At 34.8% G+C, this 24,704-nt stretch overlaps 1 protein-coding gene across 3 annotated transcripts; it reads right to left on the bottom strand.

Moving 5' to 3' along the window:
- Nucleotides 1-12,006: 12,006 nt before the first annotated feature.
- LOC140973446 (CLIP-associated protein-like) lies at nt 12,007-23,098 on the bottom strand. 3 transcript variants are annotated; one of them, XM_073436241.1, is made up of 21 exons: nt 22,640-23,098; nt 21,684-21,839; nt 21,486-21,548; nt 19,454-19,522; nt 19,179-19,344; nt 18,673-18,834; nt 18,334-18,431; nt 17,821-17,895; nt 17,673-17,741; nt 17,520-17,605; nt 17,326-17,443; nt 16,682-16,780; nt 16,253-16,592; nt 14,260-15,941; nt 13,979-14,080; nt 13,534-13,638; nt 13,357-13,431; nt 13,209-13,277; nt 13,020-13,088; nt 12,540-12,641; nt 12,007-12,428 (listed from the first exon to the last, which is right to left on the bottom strand). In XM_073436241.1, exons 1-21 carry the CDS (start codon nt 22,970-22,972, stop codon nt 12,270-12,272), a joined length of 4,197 nt encoding a protein of 1,398 aa, XP_073292342.1. In that variant the 5' UTR covers nt 22,973-23,098; the 3' UTR covers nt 12,007-12,269. The 3 variants fall into 3 exon arrangements, with proteins under 3 accessions (XP_073292342.1, XP_073292340.1, XP_073292341.1); XM_073436239.1 differs by having other exon boundaries at nt 14,260-16,046; nt 22,640-23,097; XM_073436240.1 differs by having other exon boundaries at nt 14,260-16,046; nt 18,673-18,831; nt 22,640-23,097.
- Nucleotides 23,099-24,704: the final 1,606 nt, after the last annotated feature.

The following is a 24,704-nucleotide window of genomic DNA, read 5'->3' as shown; positions in this document are numbered from 1 at the left end:
TCGTCGGGGTTCTCTCTGGGGCTTTTTCCCACAAATGGGTTCTATCGGGGGCCTTTTCCCCTCACGATATTCCCATTCTTACCGTTACCACATATTCGTAATTATGGAAACACGATCGTTGGGCTCCCACTGGAACCATAACCCTCACGATATCTCCAACATTATCGAATTAGTCACAATTACTTCACTTCCTTCAACGTTTAAAATTCTCATTACTTTATAAAAATCATGCATAACATCAAATTTTTCTTTTGAAACCAAGCATGCTACATGTCTTTTAAATGTCTTCCTTAAATCATGAAAATCCCATAGACATTTAAAAATCGTAATTTAATCATGAACATTTCATAATCATTAAAAAAATAATCATTTTAACCTCAAAACATTTAAAATAACATTTTGACATATTAAATCATAAACATATAAAATTCCCTAAACATTTAAAATATCATTTTAACATATAAAATCCCATAAATGTTTAAAATATAATTTTAACATATAAAATTCCATAAATATCCATAACTATAGAAAATAATCATATTAGCACATAAAACAGCATTCAGGGCACTGCCATGACGTTTACTAATTTCTAAGTGTAAAATGATCGTTTTACCCATGGAGGTAAAATTTCTCGTTTTTTACATTCTCTTAATTTCATTGACTCTAACATGTCCCAAATAATTATTTAAGCTTACATGAATTTTTTCATATTTTTATTTAGCTTAATTCGATGACTTTTAATTTATTCTTTAAATAAGACGTATTACTGCGTTTTAATCCCGAATTAAACCAAAACTTAATATAAAATTTCCAAATTAAAAACTTAGAATTTTAATAATTATTTAAGCTTAAATATAATTTTTCATAATTTTATAAAGTTTAAAACTAGGCTTTTCAATTAATTCGTTAATTAACGTTTCGTGCGGCGATTAAATCCCGAATAAATCCAAAACTCGTTATTTCGCTCCCAAATTTTCAACATAACCTTTTTATGATTTATTCTACCCTTCCAAGTCATGAGCCACACCCGTGGACCCATGGCTTCATTTTAGCCTTTTAATTTTTGTTTTTGACCCCTAGACGAACACACCGAGCCATCTCCCAATTTACTCGAGCCACACCCAAGCCACCTTGAACCAAAACCTAGCCAACCCACCTAGGGACCCCACTGAAAAAGCCCAGCCCAAAAAACCAGCCCTAGCCCGCTCAAAAACTTCCTGGAAGACGACCTAAAATTCTGCACGTGTGTGAGTTGGTAGTGTCCTTGTTGCATTGGGACTCCTAGCCGCCTAAGACTCTACCAGCCCTTAACCACCGACCACCCATGAGCCTAACCTTCCCTGGACCATGCCCAGACCATACCCAGACCAACCCAAGCCCCTGGACGTGAGCAGCAACCCACTGAACCAGTGGCAGCATCCTCGCGCGTACATGCTTATCATGCTTCATCATGTTCCTACTCGACCAGCAACCAACCAGGCCGCACCAGACCCTGCCCAGACCCTTTTGCACCTTCTTATGACCCTAAGTACCTACCCTAGCCCAGCCCCAAAGCCCCTGGCCGAGCCACAGCCCCTGCACAATTTGCTGCCAACCTGCGCAACTTGATCACCTCTCTCGGGTTGAGTCCTAGCTTGCTAGGACTCCTCCCCAACCCCTGGTCTCGAGTCCTAGCCCTCATGGGTCTCTTCCTAGGACCTAACCACGCCCCTAGCCAAGCCCTGGCCAGCCCCATGACCCATGCAAAACCAACGGACCCCTAGAACCATAGCATGCACACAAGGCCATCCCCAAACTCACGGTTGTTCTTTGATTCTTTGCCTACGGTTTCCAGTAAATTTCCCTTCAACAATTATCATGATTTGGCTATAACCCATTCCATATTAATACCCTATCCATGGCAGCCCCTTAACAACATAATATTCATGATTTTGGATCAAATACACGCCTTAAAAATTCACATATTATGCAAAAACGAAATTGTTTCATGATGCACTTTTTTACATGCAAAAACTCAATTAAATAAATATTATGGTGTGATAGATGATTGAAAGAAAGAATATGACGTGCCTTTGCGTATTTAACGCACGAAAACGTTGCGGCGATTCGAGGGATGACGGCGGAGAGGCTTGCTGAATTTTCCTCAAACTTTTGAACTTTCCTCCAATTAATATGTGTGTGCCGTGTGTTTTTTGGGTGGAAAAGAGTTCTGAATTTGTGTGCTTGGGTGGAGGCGTGCATATGGAAGGTTATGGGATTTATTTTACCCATTAAATAGTTAATTAGACACTAATCAAATCTTTGGCCCATTAACCATGTTAGTTAGGCCCATTTAGCCCATTAATGTTTAATTAAAATATTAAAAATAACTTTATTTAATAAATTTTGTGAATTTATTAGCCGGGTTGCCAAAACGTTCGCATTTTGTTGAAAAAACCAACACCGATAAAATTTACGTCTTGACGTATAAAATCACCTCAAAACCCCTTATTTTCAAAAATAAGAAAAAGCATCACCCATATTTTAAATAATTAAAAACAATTATTTAATAAAAATATTTTACATTTTTTCAGCCCTCGGTCTCCGTTCCTCGATCGCAACTCGAATAACCTTTAAAAATATATTTTAATGCAATAATGTAGATAAATATATTTTAAACATGTGAATATGCACAACATAATTAATTTATGTAATTAAAACATTTAATTAAAATACAAAGAATTTAATAACTCAAATGCATGTGGTTCGCGTGGACCTTTAAATTTTCGGGGCGTTACAGTACTATTATTTATTTTCCATAATATTAATGGTAAAAAATTAGAAAGGTATTTATTAATATAAAATAAAAATAAAGATAGATGAATGGAGAATGAGATTTATTAATATTAAATGAATATGAGTGTATATTAATAATAGGAAAGTGTTAATATAATGAGTATGTGGCAGTGAACTCCACGTTTTTTTTGGAGGTAGAAGATGAATTAATGTCAATTAATATGCACCAATGTGGGTGTTCTTAGTGGATTAAAAAAATTATTTTTGGCGTTAGTGACTGCTTGACTACTATTTTTAGTTGTTTTTTTATCGGGTTCCATAATTATTGTACTATACTTCATGGTTGATGGATTATGGTATCTACCGAACTACAACAATAGTTATGTTTCATGTAAACAATCAAATTTAGAGTTTGAATGAAAGTTATGGCTCATGAATATGAGAGTGTTTTTTGGCTCTCTACATTTTTGAGTTAGTTGTTGCTCATGGTTTTGTCGTTGTATCCTAGGAAACAATTGCCCATCTTGATCCTCTAAACACTTTCGCAGGAGACATATCTGTTTTAAGAAAATTGTACTTCGTACAAGCCTCGGTTTGGTTACTCTTTTCTTGTTGTTCTTTTATATACGATATTCATACTTTCAATAGTATGTTCATTTTCGTTTAGTGCTTTATATTTACGAGATTGCTTTCGTTCCTTGTTTCTATATTTTTATTATTAGCAATTTGGCTAACAATCTTAAAACAGATCCGATATAATCATTATGTGATTTCTATCAGATATGGATTCTGAAACAAACGTACAAAGGGAAACTGGTCTTGTTGTCCCTCATGTCACTGCTTCTACGACGCCTCAAGTCGTTCCTCATGTTGTTCCACGTGCTACTGCAATTGTTGTGCTAGCCAGCCACGACGAAAAACCAGAGAAGTTCATTGGAGTGGACTTCGAAAGGTGGCAGCATAAATTGCTATTTTACTCGACGACAATAAACCTGGCCAGATTCCTATCAAATGATGCTCTTAAACTCAAAGAGGATTAGGGAAATGTTGAATCTGTCAGTGCCATGGAGGCATGGAATCATTTTGATTTCTAATTCCGAAATTATCTACTGAATGGATTGGCTGATTCGCTCTACATTGTGTTTAGCAAAAAGAAAACAGCTAAAGAGCTATGAGAATCTTGACAAAAAATAAAAACCCGAGGATGTCAGGACCAATAAGTTTCTTGTAGGTCGCTTTCTGGATTTTAAAATGGTGGATTCTAAGCCGTTTATCAGTCAAGTTCAAGAAATCCAAGTGATTCTTGATTCACGCTGAGAGAATGACTGTGAGCGAATCTTTCCAAGTGACTGTTATGTTGAGAAGCTGCCACCAGCATTAAATAGTTTTATAAACTATTTGAAACACAAACGTAAGGAGATGAATGTTGAAGAACTCATTGTTTGACTTCGTATTGAGGAAGACAACAAGTGTTCTGAAAGACGATTATTTTCTCCAGTTGCTGTCAAGGTAAATGTTGTCGAGCATGGCCAAAGCTCGAAAATGAAAACTTTTCTTCTTCCAAAAAAAAAAAGATGAACCTGGGACCCTAAAGAGATATTTCAAAGAAAAAGTTCTTTGGAAAATGCTACAACTGTGATGGTATGGATCACAAGGCCTCTGAGTATAAGAAGCCGAAGAGAAACCAAGAGGCGAATGTGGTAGAGAACATCTCTCAGGAGGTTTCGAACATGAATCTTTGTGTTGTAATATCATAAGTTAATCTGGTGAGTTCAAACTCAAGGGAGTGGTGGATTGACATTGGTGCCACTCTCAATGTTTGCTCGGACAAGGAGATGTTTGCAAATCTTGAAGAATCTGAGAATGGGAAAAAACTATTCATGGGAAATTACACTACTTCTGAAATCAAGGGTCATTGAAAAGTTGCTTTAAAGATGACATATGGAAAGGAGCTGACTCTGAATAATGTGTTGTATGTACCAGACATCCGCAACAACTTGTGTCCGGGGTGCTTTTTAACAAGCATGGTTTTCACATTGTCTTTGTGTCAGATAAGGTTGTTTTTTCTAAAACCGGAATGTTTGTTGGCAAAGGTTACGTTAGGAATGGTATATGTAAACTCAATGTAATGGCTATTAAGCATGTGATTAATAAAGTTAATATTTTTACTTACTTGCTTGAGTCTTCGTGTTTCTGGCATTAGACTTGAACATGTTAATTATAATACAATTCATAGACTATTTAACATGAAAAGCATTCATGCATTCTAAATTGATAAACAATACAAATATGAAACTTCTGTTGAGGAAAAACTAATGGGATCATCATTTCAAACAATTGAAAGAAATAGTGAACTCCTTGATCTAATTCATAATGATATATGTGATTTAAAAGGTGTGCAAACACGTGGTAGAAATAAATATTTTATTACTTTTGTTGACGATAACACTAAATTTTGTTATATGTATCTTCTTAAAAATAAATATGAAGCAATTGAGAAATATGTCCACTACAAGAGTGAAGTTGAAAATCAACTTAAAAGAAAATTAAGGTGATAAGAAGTGATCGTGGAGATAAGTATGAATCACCATTTACTGAGTTTTATGCTTAACATAATATCAAACACGAAAGAACCACACCTTATTATCTAAAAAAAATGACAATATAGAGAGAAAGAATCGCACCTTGAAAGAAATGATAAATGCATTGTTATTAAGTTCTGGTTTACCACATAACATGTGGGGGGAAGCTGTTCTAACAGCAAATTACCTTTTAAATAAGGTGTCTCGAAAGAAGCAAGATAAAAGTTCATACGAGTTATGGAAAGGAAAAACTCCTTCCTAACAATACTTGATATTGTGTGGGTGTCTTGCCAAGATAGCAATACCTACTCAGAAGAAAGTATAGATCGGACCAAAAACTGTTGATTGCATTTTCATTGGATATGTTCAAAACAGTAGCGTTTATCGTTTTCTTGTACATGAATCTCAAATACCTGATATTCACAAGAGCACTATAATAGAATATGAAAATGCTTCATTCTTTGAACATATATTTCCTTGCAAACATAAGAAATAACCAAGTTCTTCCAAAATATCATATGAGACAATTGAAAAAAAAAAGAAAAGAAATTAACCATGAGGTTGAATCTAGACGGAGTAAGAGATTTAGGACAGAGAAATCATTTGGTCGATTTCATCACTTTCATGATGGAGAGTGAACCTCAAAGCTTCAATGAAGCAACAAATTCATCTGAGGGGCTTCAATGAAAAAATTCTATCAATTCCGAAATGGAATCCATTTAACAAAACCATACATGGGAAGCTACTAGGCGCTCTTACCATGATTCGATGGGTTTAATCAGAAAAATGATTTCTGATATTCTATTGATCAAATGTTAGTGCACGGAATGGGAAAAATTAGAGTAAGCTCGAATAAAAGAAAAATATCATGAATCACAAAGAGTTGTGAACTTACGGCTAGCTGTATCACTGAACCATTAAGGGTCACACAAGCACTAGATCATTTGTTCCCGTTGAGAGAATAAATTCAAGGAGTATAATTTATGAAAATTTTAGAATTTGAAATATTAAACTCAAAAGTTGAGTTTTTTAAAGAATAAATTAAATGTAGTGGAAAGTATGTATAATGGGCTTGTAGGAGTACAAGTCCGACATGATAAATAATTAAAGTTGTTGATGGACTTTAATATAATAATTAATTAAATTAGTTGGACTAGTCCAATTAATTAACTAAGTTCATTAGGTTTAATTAATGAACCATTAACCCATAATTAAAGTAATTAGGTTAAAGATTCATATTTTAGTAAGGATGTCTCAACTCTAGCCACCATTCGCTAAAATTTTCGAAAAATTCAACTCTTCTATTCTCCAATTTTCGGCCACTTAAAATAAAATAAGAGTTTGAACCGTCTTTTGGTTTTTGATCTCAAACGCTAAATTCTTCTAAATTTTTAAATGCAATTTAGAGGAAGAACAAAAATTTCAGTCGTGGACTTAATTGGAGAAAGAAGAATTCAAGAAGATTGTTCGTAAGGAATACTTCAAAGACTATCTCTTCTAATCTCGTAATAGTTGAATCCAATTGATTTATTCACTAAAGATAAATATAAAGACCCTATGAATGATTAAATTTTATTTAAACTATACGAGTGTTCAAAGACATTATTTAAATGTCAAATAAAAATTTTTAAAACTTCTGCTACGTTTTGGACACGAGAAAACCAATTACCCTGACACTTTGCACCACAACCTGGCCATTCGCCACAGCAACTCCATGATTTCCTCCTCAACGCTACAATCGATATCATCAAAAGAATAAAACTCGAACTCGTTGAATCGAAAACAAGCAGGTACTACAGAACATAGGCGCTTACGTTGGCAGTCTTTTGTGTTGGTCCCACGTGCGTAATTTGAGATAATAAATCCGAAAATAAAGAATAAACTGAACACCGAGATTTACGTGGAAAACCCCTAAAAATTATCAGGGTAAAAATCATGGGCAAGATTAAAAGAATTTCCACTATAATATTTTATGGTGTACAACTCACTCACTGTGTTTTCAAAGAGAACACACACTCTCTTAATACAGGAGAACAAACACCTCACAAATATTATAGAACTAAGCACTCAAATGCTATAGGATGAGAGAAAACTCCAAGAAGGGATGAATTGAAATGAAGGAATGATGCATCTATTTATAATAGAATTTCGAGGTGTGAAACCGCGTATAAAACGCGTTCCGTCTGAACACATCCTTTCATTTCAAAAATCTTTCGGTCATTCACATTTAAAATGTGTGCCACTTTGTCTTGCCGACATTTCTCCCACTTGAAGATTTGATTGAGAATCAAGCACATCTTCACACATCTTTTCAATCTTGCCATTACCTGCTGCTTACATTTCCGCTAGACCACTTGAGGATCTACACCACTCTATTCTGTTGAGGTGTGTAAGCCGTCGTGAATTGTCTTTTAATGCCCTCATGTTGACAATATGCATCAAACTCATCACTGGTATATTCTCCTCCATTGTCAGTCCTCAGACACTTGATTTTATTCTCAGAATCAAGTTCAACCCGCGCTTTGAAATCTTTGAAGATCTGAAAAACATCTGATTTCTTCTTGATTGGATACACCCAACATCTCCTAGAGAAATCATCAATGAACGAGACAAAGTATCTCGCTCCTCCTAGGGATACAACCGGTGCTTGCCAAACATCCGAATGAATCAGCTCCAATATGCTTTTGCTCCTGGCAGTAGAAGTACCAAACTTTAATCTGTGTTGTTTACTGGTAACATAATGCTCACAAAAGGGTAGTGACACTTTTGTAAGTCCTGACAGCAGCTTCCGTTCTGAGAGAATTTTCAACCCCCGTTCTGACATATGTCCGAGCTTTCTATGCCATAACACTGTTAATTCTTCTCCAGAAACATTTGATGCAACAGCTAGTTCTGCATCTTTGTGTGTTTCTTTCAAAAGTACATACAGATTTGCAGCAACCTTTTCCGCCTTCATAACCCCAAGCGCGCCTTTCACAATTTTCATGATCCCGTTCTCGATCCGAGTTTTGCACCCGATGTCATCCAATTGCCCCAAGGACAAAAGATTTTTCGTCAGTCCTTTCACATGCCGTACCTCATGTATGGTGCGAATGTTGCCATCAAACATTTTAATTTTGATAGTACCGACCCCAGCGATTTCCAAGGCATGATCATTTTCCATGAATACAGATCCTCCTGAGACTGGTTCATAATGTTCAAACCATTCTCTCCGAGACGTCATGTGCCACGTTGCTCCTGAATCCATAATCCATGTGTCACAAAATTTGTGTCTGCCTTCTGCAACATTTGCTGCTTCGCTGAATAATATTTCACCACTGCCTGAAGTACTGGCCACATTTTCCTTGACAACTATTCTCGATACTCGTACACTCATTCTTGAAGTGCCCTTTACCGCCACATTTAAAGCAGTAAATATTTTTTTTCTTACTTCTCGACTTTGATCTACTTCGTCTTTGGCTCCCACTGGAGTCACGGTCCATAAATCTTCTTCTTATCATCGGTAAAGCCTCCGCCTGCTTCGATATTACCAACCTATCTTCCTTATTCTTGCGCCGGCTTTCTTCACCGAGAACCGCAATTAAGACATCATCGAATCTTATAAAGCCCATAAGAATATTGTTGGTAATGTTGATGATAAGTTGATCATATGAATATGGTAGACTTTGAAGTAGAAGCTCTGCACGTTCATTTTCCCCTATTTTATGCCCCATGGAAGTGAGTTAGGCAAATAGAGTATTTAGTTTGTTGATATGATCGGTCATCGATGAGGATTCTGCCATCCGAAGAGTATAAAGCCTTCTCTTTAGGAAAATCATGTTGTGTAGCGACTTGACCTCGTACATCTTTGTCAGAGTATCTCAGATAAGTTTTGCAGTTTTTATCTCAGAGATACTTGACAATACTTCGTCTGCTATAGTCAAGAGTAAATTGGCAACAGCATTGTCATTCATCTCATTCCACTTTCCATCATCCGTAATCTCCACGGGTCTATCTCCAATAGCCGCCAAGCAATTCTCCTTTCTTAATACTGCTTGTATCTTTATTTTCCACAGCATAAAATTGCTTCCGTTGAACTTTGTTATCTCGTACCTTCCCGCCATTATGTCTACAACAATTTTAGTAGACTGGACAAAATAATCTCGCCTTAAATAAAAAATCTCAAAAAAAATCTTTTCTGATGTGGCAGATCAGTCTAGGCTGCCACCACAGAGCATACTCAGAATTTTAAAAAATTTTAAACCAAGGCTCTGATACCACTTGTTGGACCCACGTGCGTAATTTGAGATAATAAACCCGAAAATAAAGAATAAACTGAACACCGAGATTTACGTGAAAAACACCTAAAAATTATTAGGGTAAAAACCACGGGCAAGATGAAAAAATTTTCACTATAATATTTTGTGGTGTACAACTCACTCACTGTGTTTCCAAAGAGAACATACACTCTCTTAATACAAGAGAACAAACACCTCACAAATATTATAGAACTAAGCACTCAAATGCTATAGGATGAGAGAAAACTCGAAGAAGAGATGAATTGAAATGAAGGAATGATGCATCTATTTATAATAGAATTTCGAGGTGTGAAACCGCGTATAAAACGCGTTCCGTCTGAACACATCCTTTCATTTCAAAAATCTTTCGGCCATTCACATTTAAAATGTGTGCCACTTTGTCTTGCCGACATTTTGGGCCTTGAAAATCCAGAAGACTCCGGAATCTAACAGCCCTCCTGGATTTGAGGATAAGCTAGCCTCTTTGAAATGACAAAACTGGAACTGGCACGATATTATTAATAAATCCTTTAAGTTGGTGTGATTATGTTTTCTTTTCTTTTTCAGATGAAAACGGCAATTATTAACTGTCTCCACTTACCCATTTTGGTAGACGTAAATAATGTGTTCCAACATATAAACATGGATTTGGGTTTTCGCAATTAACATAAATAGTATTCATTTAGCAAATTGTACTATTGTATTGATCTTTAACTCTTTATTTGATGGATAGATCATGAGCTGACCTTAGTTATTAAAATTTTCTAGATTTTTCCTAAAAAATTGGGTGAAAATTATATTTTTGATTATATAATTTTTATATTTATCATTTTTGATCTTGTTGTCAGTCAATTTAGAGTCTTTAGTTTACTAACATTCACTTTTTTTCTCTTTTTTTGTCGGAGTATTGACGTGACATCAAAAAATGATGATATGACAACGAATATTGCTGACATGACCGATATCACTCTGGTGGTTTGAAGCTCGCACTTATAAGGCTATGACATCCTAATGTTGCTTATCAAGGTCCATGAATAGTAAATCATAGATATGGGAAAAGACTAAAATTGAGAGGTAAAAAGTATAAGTTAGTGGATTAGAATCGTAAATTGACTAATAACATGACTAAAATTGAAAAAATGTGCAAGTAATTTCACCTAACTGTCCGGTTATATTTCCAAAACTTTGTTTCCGGCTAATGTTTTGTTTGGATTTACTTTCCTTGCCTCTGATCCTCCTTATAAGTTTGTACGTATGTTTGGTCTGGACGGTGGTAAATAGGTTGGAAGTTGTACCTCATGTAAAAATTCAAGTCAAATTATGAAGTAATCAAAGGATACAAGTTAATTGATGAATGCATGCGCAGGTTCAGATGATGATGATATTGACATGGGAAATATTGTCACACGAGGATTCTAGTTCCAAACTGCCATTTGTTTCGAGTGGCTGCCCAGGTTTTTGTTTTTCTTGTCTTGTCAATGGGCAGAGTAATCGGGAAAAAATAAGGAAGGAACCACTTGGTTTATTTAAATAATACAACACATGGTGAAAACAATTACTTCATAGCTTCTACGAATGAATGCATGTACTAAATTTTGTAACATATATCTTCTCAAAAGCAAGATGCAGCTGTCGACAAATTCGATCTCTATATAAAAGTGAACTTGAAAATTAAGTCACCAAGAAAATCAAGATATTGAGAATTGATCGTGCAGAACAGGGAATTAAGCATATAAGCAGAAAACTTTTATTCTCTTGAGCGAAAGAGAGTAGCTGAGACGAAAATAAAACATTAAAAAAAGTGATGAATGTTCTTTCACTAAATTCTTAATCACCGCTAACCTTATAAGGGGAAATTGTTACTTTAAATAACGTGTTCCAAAACAAAATGGTAGCTGAAGAATTGAAAATCAAATCCAAAATTGTTGGTTTCATCTTTATTGGATACGTCTTACAAATCACAATTCCACGTATATTCAATGGGAAGACCCTTCCAGCAAGGAGGTTAGTTCCATAAAGATCCAAGCCTTCGCAATCACGAAATATCTTGTTGAAAGCTAGGCTTAAAATTAGAATTGGCAAAATATTGACAAGTTGCTGCCTTTGCTCAATTTGAGTTTTCGTAAAAGGATGGGCTAGTATGAGCTTCAATTCATATGCCCAAATATTGGATCGTTTAGTCTTAGTTCATGGGATTTAATTTAAATACATAGGACTATTCCTGAATAATGTTTAGCCCAAATTTTGATCCAACAATCATGCAATGACTCAAAGAACGACAAAATAAAACTTGCGAGAGCAAGTTCCCTATCGGTTAAAAAATGTCCTTCAACCCTAGTACTTGGTATGTAATGTCGAAAAAACAAATGGCATACATCAATGGGGAAAATTTGATTTCATTAACGAGCACAAATGGTCATTTCCAGTTTCCACACGCCTAACACTCTTTGGCCGGTTCCTCAAATCAAATGATAGTACGTATGACAAATACAACACTTTTACCAGTGAAAATATTGCACAATAAGCTCGAACCTTATCTATGAGATTTCACATAAATATACAATATATATACATATGAGAAGTGGTAAATCAAAAGCCTCGCACCAAACAACTCATCCAAATGACAAGCAACTCATTATTGTGCAGCATCAATCGGAGCACCAGTCCTCGCCTGGGATATCCGGTTTGCGTAAATAGTAACCAATCGTAGTTGTGTGCTGTTAAGCCCCTCCAAGTAAGGCAAAAACGCTTTTCCAAGCATGATATATACGTCAACTAGACAGAAAACGACAGTCTGCAGTTCCGTGAAAATGCATGTCAATGGTAAGCATAATAGACAGATCCCCTAAAAATAAAATTTAAAGGAAAAAAAGGCATATCTTCCAAAAAAGGATATTGCTAAGACCTTCCGAACATCTGCACTTTGGCTCCCAAAAGCATCAAAAAGAGCAGGTAAAAACGATTGCAACTGACCCATAAGTTCCTCTTGGGAGAGTTTACCTACAAGCTGTTCACGGAATGAAGAAGCGCGATGATCCCATATTTTAGGGAAATGGTTAAAAGATTGGGAAGCTAAAGGGATAAAAAATCTTTGACGAAAGAAAATGACATCGGAGTTTGATTGAAAGATAAAGTTCGAACTGAACATTTTTAAAGTATGGCATAACGGTCATCCGTACAAAACAATGTAAAACAATAATGAAAAAAAATAACACCGCACTAATGCATAATAAATATGAAAATAATTGTTCTACGATATAAAGTGACCTTTTGCCAAAATTGTGTTACATAGTGAAAAATGAAACAGCCAAAATTGTGCACCTTTTTAAGAGAAAACTAGAAAGTAGTTAAGTAGCCATTTTTTTATTTCTTATGCAAATAGTACCTTCGTCAAACAATTTATGCATGTTATAAGAGTTCTCTCATCTTCAGTAACCAGCAAAGGAACAATAACCTGGAACATTAATGGATTAAATATCAAGACACGGTCAAAACTCGAATCTTTGGCTTACACAAGTAAAAACCATATATTAAATAAATCTGAGCTGTAAGCAAAAAAACTAGAAGTACTCACACTTAAGCATCTAAATGGGTCATATTGTGACAAAACCATGGTCAAGCAATGCTCCGATTCACTGGATACCTGAAATGAACAACTGATAGCATAAGGCAAGAGGAGACGAAAAATAAGAGGCTGGGATTTAGAAAAAACAAATGCATACCTTTGGAGCATTGTCCTTTGTCACATGAAGCAGCTTTTCAATTAAAATCTCAACAGAATCCTCCATAGATTTTTTCTGCACAAGAGTACACAATAATCTTTAGGATGAGAGGCATTTAACTAGAGGAAAGGAACTTTGGCTTATATTGTCCTAAGGAACATAATATAGATAACAGACCTGATTCTTCAGCATTTCAACGATCAGAGAAAGTACCATCTCGCAAATGGATGGATCAGAGTCATCCAGCAATTCGAGTACAGCCGTTAATATCTGATTGAAGTACTGAAATACAGAATTTTTGGTAGTGGCATGCAAAAAGAATCTTGGCATATTGACTAAAATGTACGAGTCACGAAACAAATGTAAAGAGTAAAATATACAGAATTGCAACTTTGAAGAAATAAAAGGAGTTATTTAAAAGGCTTGATCTTCTAACATCCATTGGTTAACACCCCAAAATAAAAGTCAGGAAAGATGACAAAAAACCACTTATAATCATTGCCGTTGCCTAAAGAACCCAAGTTTGATAACGGAGAGAACGGAAATAGAAAAGGACAAAAAAAAACCTTAGGTATGTAGGCATGCATGAATCAGGGAACTTAAAGTTCAGCTTTCAACGTACCTTGCCCCAAATAGTGTGGTCATTAGATATAGAAACTTCAACTAACTGTTGAAGTGCACCACGCTTGTTAGCTGTCATGCTTTCGTCATTCCCGTTACATATCTAATCAAAGGTTAGGAGATGAACAAAGGGCAAAATAAGAAAAAATAGAGACAAGTCGTAACAATTATGTTTTTGCACTATAAACAAGAACAAAAACAAAAGCATGATGATGACGGAGAGTAGAAGATGAAAGCATACAATAATAGCATTATTTGTCGAAAATAGATATAGAAACTCACCAAATGAAGAATCTGGGGAATGCTAGGTCCCTGTTCTGCTGCAGAGTTCAGACTTAAAGCAGGAAGCTTGAGATGATGATCTACTGTAGATTCAGATGAAGGTACAGTATCAAACCCTGAGTCTTCAGAATTTGGCAGATGATCAGATCCACCATGCCCATTTATGTCCAAACATGAGGTTGAAGTAATCTCCGTGTTAGCACAGTTATCAATATCCCAAGTTCCTTTGTTATCGTTGAGCATATCAGAGCCACTTTTCAAATTTTTGTAATTTGAAAAGGAAACATCAGGGTTTAAATTAGTCTCCAAAATATCTTGATGCAAGATCTCTTGATTATCATCAGATTTGAAGTTAATAATAGACCCTGTAACATGCGATGCATCTTGAAGAGACCTCCACTTCCTACCACCATCGCTGTCTACAGAACCAGAAGAATACTTTCCAAACATGTAGCTCTTCCTTGAACCTCCAATATATCCTTCTTCAGACAATGTTCCAACCACATCAGATGGATCATAAGAGGACTTGCCATGTTTCTCTTTCTTGCTCTGTAGAAAATTCATCAAATCTACTTCAATTCGTGGAGTATGCTTTTTAAGGGCTCGTCTTAATGAATTCTGCTCATCAACAGATAAGCTAAGAATAAAATATAATACTGCCGCTGGGTCAAAACGGGTATAAACAGATATTATACATGTGATAGCTGCTTCTTTCAGTTTTGTATTTTTATCGCGGACCAAAGGTGTTAATTTGGTAAGCCATAACTTAAGGATGCCACTATTTGCAGATCCTTCAGAAGTAGGTATATGTTTGTTAAATGAACCTATAGCAAACTCAATAACTGCTAATTTTGCCTTAGGAGAACGCTGCTCATCCAGTGAACGGAGCAAAGCAGGCAGAAGTGCATCAGTGCCATATGTTTTCCCAACAATATCCAATGTCGTTGAGCAAGGTTGCCTAACTAATTCTTTAGGATCTATCAACCGTGAGAAGACATGTGGTAATATCCTCTCCATAAAATTTTCAAAACGTTTTTTACATGCAGGAATAAGATCTGCGAGAGTGGAGAGGGCAGCTTGTGCAACTTTATGATGAGGATCATCCAAATGCTGGAAAAACAGCTTCATAACCTTCTCAAAGTTTTGCAGTATTTCTTGAATTTCTCTCGGACCTTGCTGTAGCAGTGAGTGAATAAAATTAAATGCCGCAACACGGGCATTCCAATCTGAACTAGTGTGGAGCCCCTCACTCAGAGCATCATTAAGTGAAGCTGGACCTTCCACGTAGCTCGATACATCTCCTAGTGATAGCTGACTATCATCAAAACTCCTTCTCCTCCCCACTGACATTCGTCCAGATGCATTCTTTCCTAGAAGTGGACGCTGAAAATTTGGCACGTAATAATTTTGGGAATCTCTATAATTAGCATCTTTATATGGAGTTTCCAAGGATTGCCTGTCAGTATAAGAGTTCAAATATCGTTTTGACTCCTTAAACTCAGTTTCTTGAGTAAAACCTCTATCTTGTGCTTTTTCAGTAGTTCTCTTGGCTGAGTAAGATGAATGTACTGACAAAGGTTCACTTCCCACATTACTGAGATACGAAAGTTTACCCAAATCTTTAGAAGCCTGAATTTGAGTGATGATATCAGACAACACCAAGCCTCCATTGCGACTATTACCTGTAGAAACACTAGACATCATATCTACTGAAGAATGCATAAGACTATGTGAAGCTGGAACAGCAAGGGGAAACGGCAGATCTCGAGAAGATGGTGGGTCAACTCCTGCACTAGGAGGCAGTAATTTAAATAACTGGAAAAAAATTCACAACAAACTTAATGGGAATTTTATTGCCAAAATTGGTGTTCAAAAGATATAAAAGATTGTGAGGGTCAATTGTTGCTCAGGCAAAGCCAGGCAACAGAATCAACCAGTTACTCACATATGACATAGAATTGCAAGTAGACGAAGAGCAAACACAAGTATATACCTAGGTCCAAACTAGAGGATCGGCTTTTCCCTATATCCAAACCTTTCAGCATACTCTCAATAGCAGAGACCTTTTGTTTGCTTGAGTGCAGCACGCTTTCAAGACTGCGCTCTGTGACTTTACCCGCAGACTTGGCTTGTGAGAGTAGTAGTCCTGAGGGAAGAGATGTTCCCGAAGGTATATTTCCACTTCTATCCATTGCAACTATAGCAGAAGTCCCATAACCAGGTATGTTGGATGGTACATAGGTCTGAGAGGTGAATGGCGTGTTTGAACCCCTGTCCCGAACAGAAGGAGAAGCATGTCTTCTATGCATTCCTCCATCCTCATCGTTTATTACCTAGGAAAAATTCCCTTTTAGTTCATAATTGTTATTGTTAAAGTACAGAAAAAATGCAGGTGGAAAGCTTTGAATAGACGAGAATCTACCCTTTGAACTACGGCATCAAAAGACAAAAACAGGCGGCGTGAACGCTCAGGCCAGGTTTTTGTAAACATTCTATAGCATGCCCTTGCAGTAGATCGTACCTGTTGGATGTTAAAGTAACATTACAGACAATACAACAAGGAGGAAAAGGAAAGTAACCCAGATGCACAATTACAGAAAATGGGCATATCTCAAAGTATTGAATTAAATAAACTCCTGAAATTTCATAGGCTCAAGCTCAAGGCTCACGCGTTGCTCATGACTCAACTCGAGTTCTTATGATTGTACATGAAAAAATTCGCAATCTCAAATGATAAGCTTAGCTAGCACGCTTGGGCTCATTAACATATTTCTAGGCTTTATACAGAAAATTAGTAAATACTATTATATAATAATAATAATAATAATAATAATATATTTTGAAAAAATTATTTATATTCTTAACAATAAAAAATATTTTTAAACTATTATTTAAAGCTCGTGAATCGATGATGCCAAGCTCGAGCTCAAAAACCTTAGCTTGATTGAGCTCAACTAGAATTTGACTTGACTCACTTTGCATCCTATTCGACGAAGTATAAAATTTTCAGTAGAATAGACAAATCCACAGTCAATGAAAAATTATTTTGAGGATACAATGTCTAACCTCACTCATTGCATCTGCAATACAACATCTGATCAAGTCTTCATAGTTCTCAGCTGAACGTTGAATCTCAGGTGCATCGGCCCAATATTCAAGGACTAGAAGCGCATATTCACAGCACCTAATTCAGCAAATAAAAGCATTACACAAAAAGCTGAACTGTAAGCCTAGTAGCTTAAAGAACAATAGAATCATACCTCGCACGAAGTACAGCACTGCGATCATTCTTTGCAGAGTCGACAATCCGAGGAAGTGCACGGGAAACTTTGCAGTTGCGTAGCATCTGATGGTAAAATTTGTCACAAATTATGTAAGCATATACAAAATGGTAACCAAGAGACGATTATTACCGTTTTTATGCAGTTATCTGCTGATTCTGCGATTACAAGCACTGTAATCACAACAAGCTTGAAAAGGACCTAAGTTAAAAGGCAGATGGTTAGACCAAAAAAACACAAGTAAAAGACAGTGGCAACTATATACAAGAACTTTTCTCACCAGAATGAACACCTCAGCACATGCCTCAAAGTCGCCCAAGAGTTCTTTTGATAGTAAGTTCAACAAATGGCATGCCTAGCAAAGTGAATGAAAACAGAAAACCAATGAAGATAGCTTCAGTGAGATAATGTTGCAATTTCAGGATTACGATCTATCTATGGAGACTGAGTGAGGTAATAGCAACGCCAAAAACCAGTATCAGTATAAAGGTGCGTGCAGACATCCATTCAGTTGCCAATTATATGCTCGAGCAAACAACATTTAGAGACTTCACAAAAAGACAAGCCTTTAAACACGAGTGGGAAAGCACAAAAATACACGAATAATATTGTTATATTGTCGATGCTTAACCAGACTTCAGCGGATGCAGAATGTGACAACTCGGTAAAATTTTAGTACAAGGCCAATGGAGAAATTCTACAGTGTGAACACAATTCTATGACCCTCTATTATATTTGAATGCACTACACTCTCAACAGGCACCAAATATACTATCAATATATGTTGTCATACTTGTTTCACAATGCTAGATCGCCGATCAGATAGTTGTGAGCTCAAAGGACCAACCAACTGCTTGAGAAGTCCACGAAAGCAAAGGTAATCAGCTCCACCTGAATGGCATCCGTTCAAAACAGTCCATTTACTGATCGAAAATTAAAATCATAGAGCATGGCATAATATGCTATCAAGAAGCTTACACTCCTGTTGACCAATATAAAGTTAAATTTTTTTCGAAGTACTTAATTTAGCATGCGTAATAATTATCAGTTGGCCTGATTAAATATGAGCCAGTTAGCGTGATAATTTAAGAAGGGGCCAATCAGGCCTTAAATTCTTAGAGAACCAACTCACCTCCAATGACAAGACCTTCAACTCTCTGCATTGCTGCTATTCGTATTGACCAATCTTTATCTGGCACAAGGGTTGTACCAATCTTCTCAAACTCCCTGATGAGCTCCTTTTCTGAATACACTTTTATTGGTTCAACAGGTTTCTCTGTTATATCACCATCTGCTGCTCCGAGTCAAAGGTCACAAGCACTAGAAGTCAGCAAACACAATGCTAAAATTGAACACTGTGTCCATGCTGAATAAAATTTGGAGCAATGTTTTGAATCACAATGGTATTATTTATTGTATTCTAATTTCAATAAACCAGTAAAAAAAATTATACAATCAATCTTGCACAACAAACATAATTTTGTACATTTTTTTGGTGCAAAATAAACAATAAGATGTCTGAAGTCGGTGAATTGAGAGGTAAACTGAATAGGAAAGACCATCTTAAAGAATATAGATGTACCTAGAAATAAAATTACAAGATAAATCATATCAAATGAATCCACCATTCGTACCAACCTCCGAAGAGAGAAACATCGCGAGTCGAACATTTGACCTTGGGGCTGCTTTTTTTCAGATTAAGGCTCACAGGCTTAGTCTCATTGGAAGAGAAATTGCTCGTAATCACATCAGACGAGCGAACCTTTGGCTCGATTTTTTCCAATCTGGCATTTATATCTTTTAACTGAAACCATTATCATGTCAAAAATGGCTTGAGAAGTAACTCTGTCCCACTTCATTTTCTCAAACAGTATACTGCAAATGGATGTTATAAATGGAAGCTTCAGAATTACCATTGTTGTAGGTAGATTATGCCTATGCAGTTCCTCACAGAATTGTGATCCAGCTTGAGTATACATCTCCTGGGGAAAGGAACATCAAAAGTAAATCAGACAGAGAATTCTTTACTGTTTGACCTGCTGGTCAATGCTTAAACGTTTGGCCTCTTGTCAAATATGAATATAATGAACTATGATGTTTCAACATAGGCCATCACCATACAAATTGATGAAAAATCTAAATCGTAAACCAATGATATGAAAAACATGTGTCCCTACAAGTAAGGCACTGCATCTCATAATAAAGCCTTTACTACGGTCTTTAGAGTAAATTTGAGCATGTGTTACAAGCCTGTGATAGCGCAACAGTCAACAAACATGCTGTGATTTTTATTTTTGATTTCTATATATATGGATAGATAAAGAAATATTCACAACACAGAGATCCTTCCACTCTAACAATACAGAAAGAAGAGAATGAATGCAGTTGTTCTCTCAAACCCAGAAAGGAACTTCTAAAAGATTGTGTGCATTATGATTCACTAGCAAGAAGTGAGCGCTTTGATGTCACATATGATATAAATAATGAAAATTAGAAACAACAATTTGACTTCATCTTAATAAGTATATTATTTATTCTGTTCACTTTTTCTGTGGAAAGCAAATCAGTAACAATTGAAATTTAAAGCTATTAATTTTTTTCTATTTTCCAATTGACATTTAGAATGAATCAGAAAAATTTCTCTGGTTTTAAGTCATGGATTGTGTATTTTTCTTATAATTTTTAATTTTTTTAAGTTTTGTTCATTATTTTTATTCCGAGGACTTTGAATCTTTCTGTTCCATGCATATTCATATTCATTCTTATAATTTTATTTGCCTGCATCATATTATTTTAGGCATTAATATTCAAATATTCATCTTACCGTGCTTTGAATTTCATAGGACTTTGATGTCATCGACTCATCTCATACGCCTAATTCAATTAATTTGATTGATCCTTAAAATCCAAATTAATTTCATAGTCATGTTCTATACTCAATAAATGATAAGTAAGAAAACAAAATAAACAATCAACCATCAAACAGTATGATGTTTTAAAAATAGCAATACGTCGATACCTAAAGCCTAGGCATGATATTAATGACAATACAATATTGTTCGTTATAAAAAAAATATTAATGATAATAATCACAAACCAATTCACAAAACTCACTACAATGTATTTAAAATAGTAGAAATCTAAACAGCGAATATATAATAGTTTTTTTTTTTTTTTGATAGGAAACAATAATAATTATTATTATCTCATCATCAGCATCATTATTAGAAATAATCTAATTTACTTAACAACAAAGACATTAAGTTCGAGAGTTTTGGAAACAAATATTCTACCCTTGTATTTTACAAAAAAATACGGTCAAAAATTAAAACAATAGGTTCTAAAATCTAATCCTGATGGGGCATGCAAGGGCCAAGACCTACAAGTCCTCGCATTATTATATATCAATGGATGTATAACATGCATAAGCGCATTATAAATCTACAGTTCCTTTCAGCACTGATTAATTTTATTCAATACAAACGTACTTTTTCATAAGTAGAATGAATGAGTTGTATATATAATAATTTCAAATGGGTTTAGTCTCACAGAGCACTTGGTTTTTTTCTGGAAATTGATGTTCATTAATTTATATAGCTTAGGTATCGTTTTTCCAAGAAATCTTAAATGTATCTAGGTATCATTTTTCAATTGAAACCTTCACATCATAAATTGATCACTCCAATTCCTTTACACTGAAATTAAACATGATGTTATTTACCCAAGTAACCATATAAAGTACCGATCTTATACCATTAACTAATTCACAGGAACTTTTCCAGGGTAAAAAGTTTAAAGATATCTAAAAGCAACTTTCAAATCATGCATAACTCCATGAGACATTAAATTGGCACCTTCAAATTAATGGCGGAAGCAGTGGAAATTTATGTTACCCAAATCAAAGCAATTTTCTGCGGAAATCAATTGATGTTAGTTTTTTCTAACCTCAATACAAGAAGTAGCCGATTCCCTTACACCAGGATTTGTGTCATTCATCATCTGCAAAATCTGATATCCAAGAAGAGAGCACATCAAGCCACCATCCTTTTTTTGGTAATCATGATTGTCATCAATCTTGTTTCCACCTAACTAAATTTTGTCAAGGTAAACTCAGAACGATAAAAGATAATGCAGGTAACATACAGGTGGAAGAATAGCACGTTGAAGAGGTAGTTCCGTGGATGCAAAGAGACCAATCGCCGATGTGACTGTACGAGCAAATTCTTCTCGAACTTTCCAGCTTTTGTGAGCCCAAGCATATGTCCCTGCTCTTTCAACAATGATTGTTGGGGAAGACACCTGGAAAGAAGCCCGCATTTATAATTCTGAGCTTGAATTGACAGGATTGATAAAAAAAAAAAAACCAATTCCTAAAGAAGGATCTTAACTGAATGGAATGATTATGCGAATTCTGAAATATTAGAGGAACTTAAAAGAATCAAAAGACGATTCTATGGGCATAATCACAACATCATCAGCTCAAAATCAACAGAAATTCTGAATGATATATGAACTTCTGTTTTGACAAAGTTATAAATGTCTGGAACCATTTTATGATTAAAAACTGTCAAAGATGAGTATAATATTGAATTACAGTATAACAGTTATACAGAGGATTTCCCTAGTTCATTACTCAAAAAACAGAATTCAGTATCCAGTTATTGGTGCACCATACGAATTGGAAAGAAATTTAACACGAAATAGCGTATATATAAATTTCAACCGCATCCGAGAAGTGAATTTCAACACTTTGAATCTGTTAACTAAGCTTCCAAACTGTCATGAACTAGACATTTGTAAAATTAACCATAAAAGCAAAAAAGACGAGATTCAACACACGGAAGCATTTATCAGTTGGTTAATAGAATGAATGAAGAGGATTAAATATGAAAGAAAAAAGCCAATCCAACTTCCTCGTAGGTCACTAAAACAGTCATTTTACAAACATACACAAACCACAACCAATAGGGATCACACAATTCAACTGTTCGTAAAAGTATTAAAATAAGAGAACAGCAATCAAAATGAGGATAAGCAGTCAAAACATGATCGATCATCCACAATGAGTAAGTCGACGAGCCAATAATCACACAAAATACCTCCATTAGAGTAAGCAGAAGCCTTCTAGCAGCATCTCTGACAGGCTGCTTGGCATCACCAAATCTCTCGACCACGGCGGGAACAAGCGCGTTGAAGTGGAGTTTCAAATGCTCGCCGGAGAGCACGGCGGCCGAGGCCAGCGCCTGTAGAGCACCCTGACAAACTCGAAAATTGTTGTCTCTCAGAAGATCTAAACATACATCCACGAGTGACGTCACCTCGGAAGCCGTATATGTCTTCCTCGACACTTCGAGCAGTTGGTGGAGACGCTCGACGCCAGCCATCCTCTCCTTAGTGTCCTTCGCACGCGCCAACTCCAGCGCCTCCTCCATGGCGGCGGTGGTTTGGCTGTCTGCTCCGATCTCCGGCGTTGAGAATCGGATCTGCAGTGAAGGGGTAGAGTGTAGAAGAAAAAGGAGTGAGAAGCTTACAAAATTGACGGACTGGAAAAATATAATAAATAAATTATGTGCGGGTTGGGACAGTTGAGATTATTCTACTGCGCCTAATTATTAGTGCTTAAATTAAATTAAACTGCTGTTTTAAAATCGCGCTTGATTTTTAGTCCACCATGTTCCAGTTCAATATATTGTTTGAATTCAAAATAAAAATATATAAACTTCTTTACATGATCAATTCAATATTTTGTACTAAAATTTAGAAATATTGTTATTCCAAACTCACTACATTTTTTATATGGATATTTTTATAATTCATTTGATTTATATTTAAATAAAAAATATAATTATAAAAAATAACGATGGACTACACTGTAATTTTAATATATGAGTTTAAAAAATAAATTAAAAAATATTAGAGTAAAACTTGAACCTACAACTTTTTGCTTAGAAAACAAATGTTCTGTCTGCTAAACTACATGTGACTTACATTAAAATTTTAACACTTTATTAAAATATATAATTATTAAAACAGAACATGACATCAAAAACTACTGTTAAACTACATGTGACTTACATTAAAGTTTTAACACTTTACTAATATATATAATTATTAAAACAGAACATGACATCAAAAGCTAATTACTCTAAAAAAGTATGAAACTTAATAATATAGTATAGACTAGTGTACTGATGCACGATGTACAATATTTTTTATAATTCATATGGTTTATATTTAAATGAAGACCAAATATAATTATAAGAAACAGTGAAAGTCTACTCTGTAATTTTGATATATAAATTAAAAATAAATTAAAAAAAGGAAAAAACAGGGTAAATATGGACTAATTTGTAATTTTAATATATGAATTAAAAAATAAATAAAAAAAGAAAGAGAAAAAAAAAGAATAAAACAGAAATTGAACCTGCAACTTAAAGTATAAAATACAAAAACTTTATTTTAACATTTTATTAATACATATAATTATTAAAACAGATCATGACATCAAAATTTAGTTACTTTAAAAGTCTCACACTTAATAATATAGTATAGAACAGTGTGTGTATTTATTAATTAGAGATGAAACTAATTTAAATATATAAGTCATATAGTATAAAACAAAATTTTTAAAAAATTTATTATTACTAAGATGAGAGAATAGATCATTTGTAAATAGAATGAATGGGATGTATTAAATAAAATTGAAAATATGTACACACTATGATTATTGGTCCCTAAAAAACTCTTTATCCTAAAGTAAACATCTATCCAACTATTAATGTGAATTGATATTTATTTTTATGGAACCTGAAAATATTAGTCAACTCAAGTATAAAGAACTATTTATTACTTTATATTATTTTGTTCTTGTTTTTCCAAATTTGATTTTTCAAAATACCATGCACTATATATATTTCTAAATAGCAAATTGCATCAGGGTCGAGTGAAAATTCGAAAAAGCAAAAAACTTTTGGTTTAAAATTATTTTTATTTAAAACCATGTGTAATTAAAAATCAAACATAAAATTTTTTAAAAATTGAGTAAATATGCCTGAATTTTTTTAACACTGAGATTAAATATATGTGATTTTTTTTAAAAAAAAATGAAATATATATTGGCCTATTAATATTTTTAAGAGATTTATGTCTTTTAAATTTTTTTTA

This window comes from Primulina huaijiensis, chromosome 3 (genome assembly GCF_012295235.1).
Source record: "Primulina huaijiensis isolate GDHJ02 chromosome 3, ASM1229523v2, whole genome shotgun sequence".
Lineage (NCBI taxonomy): Eukaryota > Viridiplantae > Streptophyta > Magnoliopsida > Lamiales > Gesneriaceae > Primulina > Primulina huaijiensis.
The sequence above is the reverse complement of the archived record's forward strand: the minus strand, read 5'-3'. Positions and strand labels throughout refer to the sequence as shown.

What these genes read in the sequence shown, in the direction of transcription:
- LOC140973446 (XM_073436239.1), bottom strand. Translation starts at nt 22,972, where the DNA reads ATGGAGGAGGCGCTGGAGTTGGCGCGTGCGAAGGACACTAAGGAGAGG. An exon ending in TTGCAGATGCAATGAGTGAG is followed by an intron (nt 16,781 to 17,325) that starts GTTAGACATTGT and finishes AACATCCAACAG; the next exon opens with GTACGATCTACTGCAAGGGC. An exon ending in AAAGTGCAGATGTTCGGAAG is followed by an intron (nt 12,429 to 12,539) that starts GTCTTAGCAATA and finishes ACGGAACTGCAG; the next exon opens with ACTGTCGTTTTCTGTCTAGT.